Source organism: Osmia lignaria, chromosome 6 (genome assembly GCF_051020975.1).
Source record: "Osmia lignaria lignaria isolate PbOS001 chromosome 6, iyOsmLign1, whole genome shotgun sequence".
In the NCBI taxonomy this organism is placed as follows: Eukaryota; Metazoa; Arthropoda; class Insecta; order Hymenoptera; family Megachilidae; genus Osmia; species Osmia lignaria.
Window position 1 is genome coordinate 5,506,505 of NC_135037.1, and position 7,309 is coordinate 5,513,813.

At 32.4% G+C, this 7,309-nt stretch overlaps 1 protein-coding gene across 2 annotated transcripts in view; it reads right to left on the reverse strand.

The window, feature by feature from the left end:
- Window positions 1-7,067, reverse strand: part of LOC117601383 (uncharacterized) — a 54,576-nt gene extending 47,509 nt beyond the window's left edge. The window contains exons 1-2 of one of the 2 annotated variants that reach the window (XM_076688615.1): window positions 7,019-7,067; window positions 4,887-4,991 (exon numbers count right to left, since the gene is read on the reverse strand). In XM_076688615.1, coding sequence (XP_076544730.1) covers window positions 4,887-4,991; window positions 7,019-7,052 — 139 coding nt within the window. In that variant the 5' untranslated portion in view covers window positions 7,053-7,067. Of the gene's footprint in view, window positions 1-832; window positions 1,527-4,886; window positions 4,992-7,018 lie in introns of those variants that run through there. The other variant, XM_076688616.1, reaches the window with a different exon arrangement.
- Window positions 7,068-7,309: the final 242 nt, after the last annotated feature.

Consider the following 7,309-nt stretch of genomic DNA (forward strand, 5'->3'; position numbering starts at 1 on the left):
TTGTATTCACATTTTTTTCAGATTTTAACACATTAACTGTCATAGCAAAAACAGTCATGTAATAATCATGAAATAAGCAGGTAGGTTTCAAAAAATCATTATCTTGTTTTATATCAGTATAAATAACCATAAAAAAAGGATAATAATTCCTACGCGATACTTATTGCTAAAAGCACTAAAAGTTTTAATAAACTTGAATAAATATGAATACATAAATTGGTTCAATGTTCGTATTAACAAAAAACTAAAAAACCTTTGTCATAACTTTTTGCTCTGCAATAATAAACACATTAAATGCACGTGACGACAATAATAAAGTTTGCCAAGGTTTTGATCATCTGGCAAATATTCTAAGCCGACGAGTACTAGAGTGACACCGTAACGTTATGTTCTTGATCCATGAATACGCAAAGACTTTTTAACTTTTCAAATTAATAATTACGCACTGACAAAATTTATGGCACCTGACATAACTTCAAATTAGATGAATTTATTCGTTTTTCTAAAATTTTCTAAAACGAAAACTATTTGTCTAACAGGTCCCACAAAATACTGAAAACTGACGTGACTATGTGAACCGATTGAAAGGGTTAAGATCTGAAGAATACACTCAAAATGATTTCCTTTTTAGATTCCACCTCATTAATGTTCCATTTCCTATCCCATCAAAGTCGCCACAAAAAATGAGCAAAGTTTAATTCATCAAACCAAAGGAATTTCGACAGAAACACGAAACCTACTCCGGAATCAACATTCATTCACGTGATTCCCAGAAGCAGTAACCACTCAGAAATTACATAATAACAATCACAAAAGAAAAATGAATATTTACATAAAGTGTCGCTGTTCCTGCTTCGTGCACACCCGCAACACGCCAACTTTCCCGATTCTTTCCTCTTCACTCGTTTCTTGGCCATTTTCGCTGAACAGTTTTCGCGCAACGTCGAAAGGATAAATGTCACGTCTCACGGTGAGAAAATATAAAAAAGAGCACTACTTGTGAAAACTTCGATTCACCGCTGGCAACTTTGCACTCGGTCCCAGTGAACACGATGTACTGACGGTATACGCTACCGTACAGGACTAATTACATCACCGACTCAATTGGTCGTGGACGGTGTGTGAGTTAGGTCGCACGAATTGCAATTAGCGCACGTTATCGCTACGCATCCATTGATGACAAGCTTCACCTTTCACACACAACGTATCTTCGTACACTTAAAAAAAGAAAAAAAAAAAATGACACAAAGTTGGCGAAAACGACTGAATCGTTTCGTTTTGTTAGAAACGACTCCAGAGTATCACTGTCACTGGAGAAGGTCCACGTTACGCAACCTCGAAGACTATATATTCACCTGATCAGATCTGATTTATTAAATTGCATTAACCGAGTAGCCTGAATGCCTCTTCTTTCTTTCTTTCTTTTTACTCTTTCGCGGTTTATTTGGTCGCGTGTTAGCACCGGCGGGGTCAGGAACAGCGACTGCCTCGAGATTAATAGAAGTTCGACGCAAGACCACCTAACAGAAACGTGACCTCATTCCATGAATCACCAATTTTATAATAGTAGCTGCCTCTAAGCTTTTCCGCTACTTTATTTACATCCCGAACGTTTGCAAGTTCTTTATCTTTAACACACGCTTGGAACCGTGACCAAGATGCAATTGTTGGCATTGAAGTGGTTCACTCAGGACATCGTACGGTCGAAAATAGATTGGTAACCGTCAACAATAATCTTAGTGCATCGTCGGGAAACAGAATCCTGCATGTCATAGGATATCTTTACAAATAGTAACAAGATGAACACTTTTCATTCTCTTTTTAACTCTTTCAATCATTGAGTTCTTCTAACACGTTGAATGTCATAGGGGTCATCAATGAGTGGTATCACAAATTACACATGCTTAAATAATTAAATGGAAACAATAGAAATAATGTAAAATAGCAAATAGAAAAATTGAAATTTTAAATTTGAAAATTAATTATTTCTATTCCTAATAATTAAAGCTTCGATCTGTCCCACAACAATTGCCCATTTTGATTATGGCAGTCAACGTGTTAAAAAATGAAAAATTAATTCACCCTTACAGCCCTGATCATTGAATTAGAACCACTTATGAGAAGAAGGCGCCAGGTAAGTTAATTCTAAATTTTGATGCATTTTTAGGATAGTAATTCAAATGTAACTATGCTCGAGTTGATAAGGGTACGTATCAACATTTCCTCACTGTCTTGTTCAACCCCTATCTTCGAAAACGAATATCACTTAGGTTGACATACGTAATTTGTATTGTGGTATATGGTTCTTATCGTCAAGTGTATCAAACAAAGATTCGCAATTCAGCTTTGTAACGCCTAACTGTATACCTGAGAAACATTTGGCGTGCATTCATTCAAGACCATCAACCATTGAGATTCCCTGCTGTCAACATTTTTGATGAGGAATTTTGAATTGCTATGAATATTCTCTTTGAAGTGGAAACCACGATTGGGTAACAAGTTAAAATACACGTGGATGCAAGAAACGAAGATCGAAATAAAATAAAATTTTTCTACTAGTACAGAAAAAAATCTACAGGGTAGATACCACTGATTACTAATTAGATTAATTTCATTTGGTTAAAATTTGTAACTCGAAATTCGTGACACCAAATATGTAATTAAAAAAAGGGTAAACGGATGATAAACAAAATCGTTATATAAATTCTGGTATTTTGGTCGTGAATCGTTTTTGGCCAGTTGCCAGCAAGCAGTGGTTAGGCTAACTGCACGAATAATATGGTACAAGACACACACCGGCTGTTGCATAACAGCTTGAAGTAAAATGCGTATAGGTACGAGGATGATACGTCAAAACAGAACACACAAGCCTAGGTCTGTTCCTGTCAGCTGGCATAATGATCGCACGACTCGTTATTATGCAAATTGCATTAACAGTAGTAACACAGCGTACTTCATTAAAGCGACGTTTTCTGAATTTCGTACTGCAAATACGCGAACGCCTGACCAACCAGTATTTATTTACGGTGTTACTATATTTACTTGTGGATACGAATTTCATTCAACTTCTAATTAGTCTGCGAGATAATAATAAATTTGTTTTCTAATAATATTTGTAAGGAAATATTAAAGTTTGATTAAAAATTATATCAACCCTCGGACGGCGGACCATACAGAGAGCCCCAATTTTAATTTCATTTTGTAAATTCGTATATTTCTTAAATATTGCAAATATATGTATCCTTAATATACTTCATTATATGCGTGCACTGTAATTATGGAATAAAATTTGTCGGTTGGACATAATAAATGATTCTGTGAGAAATTTGAATGTGACGAATAATGAACGGGCGATAATGATCTCGTTGAATTTTAAGCATCGAAAATAACTTCCATATGTCTACTGAATATTTTTCAGTTGATGTAGCATCAATTTATAATTCCATATAGTATAAAAATAAAAAAAACACGAATAAAAAATATACTTTACTCACGATTATTCTTTCAACTATAAATAGAAAAAAAACAAGTTAAAATAATTGGGTTCTTTACAAATACAGGGTCAAAGTTTCGATTAAATGTTTCAAACGTAATTATACTTAAATTTCGATAGCATTTAAAATATACTGTACAACACAAATTATTCGAAGTGTTAAAAACTCAAAGGATAAATCTTATTGAAGAAGGTTTTGTACAGCTACTACAGGCATTTCAACGATACGGAGGTTTGCAATTTTACATATAGGATAAATGGAGCGACAAAGGATGGTAAACGAAACAGAGTGTGAACAAATAGTGGTTCGAGGAGAGGTATGTCTGTGCATGTCTCTGTATTTATGTTTCCACGCATGAAAATACGTTGAAACGTACTTAAAATACAAAATCGTGTATCTCGTTAAACCAAGAGACCGTAATTATTGTAAAATATTCCAATTATTTCGACATGGATTGATTTATCATAGAGAGTGCAGTAGAATTCCTGGTACAAACGAGAAAATAATAAATCGTACAAAAATAAATGGAACTTATGGAAAAATCTTTTTTATTTTATTTAAAGCTTCAAGTTTTACCAACTTGTTTCTTATTTTTTTAAAGAAACATTTTCTATGGTTTTAATTTAAAAAAATTAAAATTTTCAGTTTCCGACTTGTGTTAAAATTATCAACTATAATAATATTAACTCCGCTATTTACTTACGATTAATGATTCATGAACAACTTTTATTAGTGTAATATTGATTTTTAGCTGATTAACTATTAAATAATATAAATGAAGCCTTAAATAAACAAATCAAAATTTATTCCATTAATTCCGATTTATTTTTACATGAGATGTTCTCATTTATACTGCGAATTCTACGTAGCACTCTGTATATTATTCAGAAAACCAATTTAAGTATAACATTTCAGAAAAGACATATTACGTTGCCACAGATCAAATAGCGAATTTTGTAGGAAATCTAACATGATTTCATAACATAAAAGTATAATAAAATACCACTTATGTTACATCAATTTGAAGCTTAAAATTGAAGCTTTAAATTGATATGCAATACGTGTTATTTTACGCTACTTTTATGTCATCAAATCATGTAAGCCTTCCCATCTTCCCAAATCCCCCATTCAATATGCAACAATCTAAAATATGTAACTTCTGATATGAAATACTACGAATAATTCAATTTATAAAGATACAACAGTCCCGTAAATGAAATTTAAAGAAAGAAGAAATAGAATAAAATGAATGATCCAATGCGTGGGATTAATTTACGTACCCATGTGCTGATGTATGCATATATATGTATGTATGTATGTATGTATAAATATAAAATGTTGCGGGCACGTGATATGTGAAAGAGTGACAGAAACAGAGTACAGACAACTTACGGGTATAGGTCATTTGGCCCTGGTAGTAAGAAGGAAGGTACACGTGTTGCGCGTGTGGAGGCTGCCCGTACACATTCATGGCTGCCATGCCGATTTCATCACCACCTACATTGTATGTCGTCGAGTAAGGTCATTTTTTTTTTTTTGTTCTCCTTTATCAGAACGCTAATTTCGCGCCATAAACACTGTTTCTAAATTTCGCTATCACTGGGTTGTTAAATAGCCGACTTTACGTAGAAGATAAGCCTACCGCGAGCGCAGTTTTGTTCGTTTGCTTCGAATTCTTTCAATGATATTTAGCGCGTTGCACACATGAAGCTCTTCTTTCGATTCCTAATGAAATCTATCGTTATGCCAATAGCAGAATACCGTGACCGATTAAAATAATCGTTTCTCAGCTCTTCTGGTTAAAATAAATTTAGCTAATGAGTACATGATTAAGCATTTTTATTAGTCAAGCAAACAAGCAAATCTGGTTGGATCACTGTCTATTATGATTCTCTATCTAAATTGATATAAAAAGAATTCTGAGCCATTTATTATACATATCTAATCGATAATATAATCGCAAGAAAATAATTGCTGCTAGAAATACATTTTAGATTATTACTCTTAAATATTAGAAAACAGCACGGTATTATCTAAGTAAGGATAAAACTACATTATTTTAACGAGTCTACTAAATTTTCAAACATTTCTATGATACTAATTATAATTAGATATAGCTTTTCTATCTATGCATCTAAAACGCTAGTGCATCTAATTGTAAAAGTGAATTGCATCTCTGAAAGATAGCAACAACCCAGTGAACATACGCTAAACGCATGCCATTGCAAAAATGAATTTAACATAAACGCAAGACAAGCAAATAATATTACCATATAGCACTTTGACTCTAAATCTGACAATGAGACCATTAACACGAAATATATATGGCAGACAATAATTATGGCTCTCTAGCACAATTTTTTTTATATAAATTTAAAAAATGCGTCGTACGTGATGTCTGTAATCGAATTTAGAAATATCTATGACGTATGTCGGTGTTCTTAACTGTTTTTAAAAATAACTGTACTTTTGTAGTCTCTTCGGTGGAAGCGTATCAATAATATTTGTTTTGGGAAGCTCGTATTCGGGTTCACAGTGTATGCGTGAAGTTTCTAAAGTTTGCATGCTCTAAATACATGCACTTTCGAACAGTGAATAAGTGTAATAAAACGGAAAGTGCTATTTTCGTGTGTCCTTCGAGCTACTTTGAATGTTTCACGCCTTTTAGTGCAAATAAAATTTGATTGTGATAAACTTTAATTTGCAAGCAGTATTTGTAAACAAATACTTATTTCACGAAATGCTATCGAAATGTTAAAGTTGATGAAAGAATATCTTCAAGTAGAATTTGTTATATTACAGACGAGTTTGAGTAAAGTATTTTGGATAGTGAAATGGTTTTGTTTTAGTTTGGTACTGGACAGAGTATTATTGTTTAGTTACAATAATTAATAATTTTGTTGTACTTCATTTGAAGACAAATAATTTCATGCAATGAATTTTGATATGATTTAAATAAAGAAAAAATATCTTTTAATATTCTTCTATATTAGAAGCTGCTCTATTTACAAGAAGCACGTGTTACAGAAGCAAAATTGCATTACAAGCATATTAGCAGATCACTACTATCACTATTATTTCTAAATTATATTTTTAATAAAAATAATTTATTTAAAAAAGGAATTCATCCTTAGCACAAATATTAAGCATAATAATTAAATTTGGTCTGACTTAGTATCATGACAAAAACACTGAAACACTTTTCCAACTAAGATTATTGCAATTTTGTTGAACATCTCAATAAAAGTATTATAACTACTTAATTTATGTAATAGTAAGAACATCGTGTTATTAAAAAATAATTGATTCGATAAATTGAAAATAGTGTTTAAATCAACAGGCGCTATAAAAGCATCACTACTGCCATCTGGCAATAATAGAGTGAAACTGATGAAGGGTTATTTTTCATAAAATAATCGATTGTTTTGATCAATTTTAACGCTTTAAATGAAATATAATACCATTATTCAAGTTATATTACATCTATTGAATGCTCTACTTATGACAAGAAGAGCAAAGCTTACTTATTTCATGGAGAAAAAAGCAATTGTACAGCATCAAGTAAGGAAGGCTTCGCTGGGTTGCCCGGTCCCGCTCCGTACGTGGCCGCGGGGAGAATGCCGATATAGCAGACAAGGTCTCATACATATAGCCTCCGACCACTTACGTGAACATTTACGCAGACGAATTTGAATTGATATTTATTTTGTTATTCGTATTATTCAGTTGTCTACTAACTTTTATAATGTTTAATAATTAAAAATTATATTATTTTATTTCTAACTCACTTTTAATATGTCATTTACTTTGCTCGA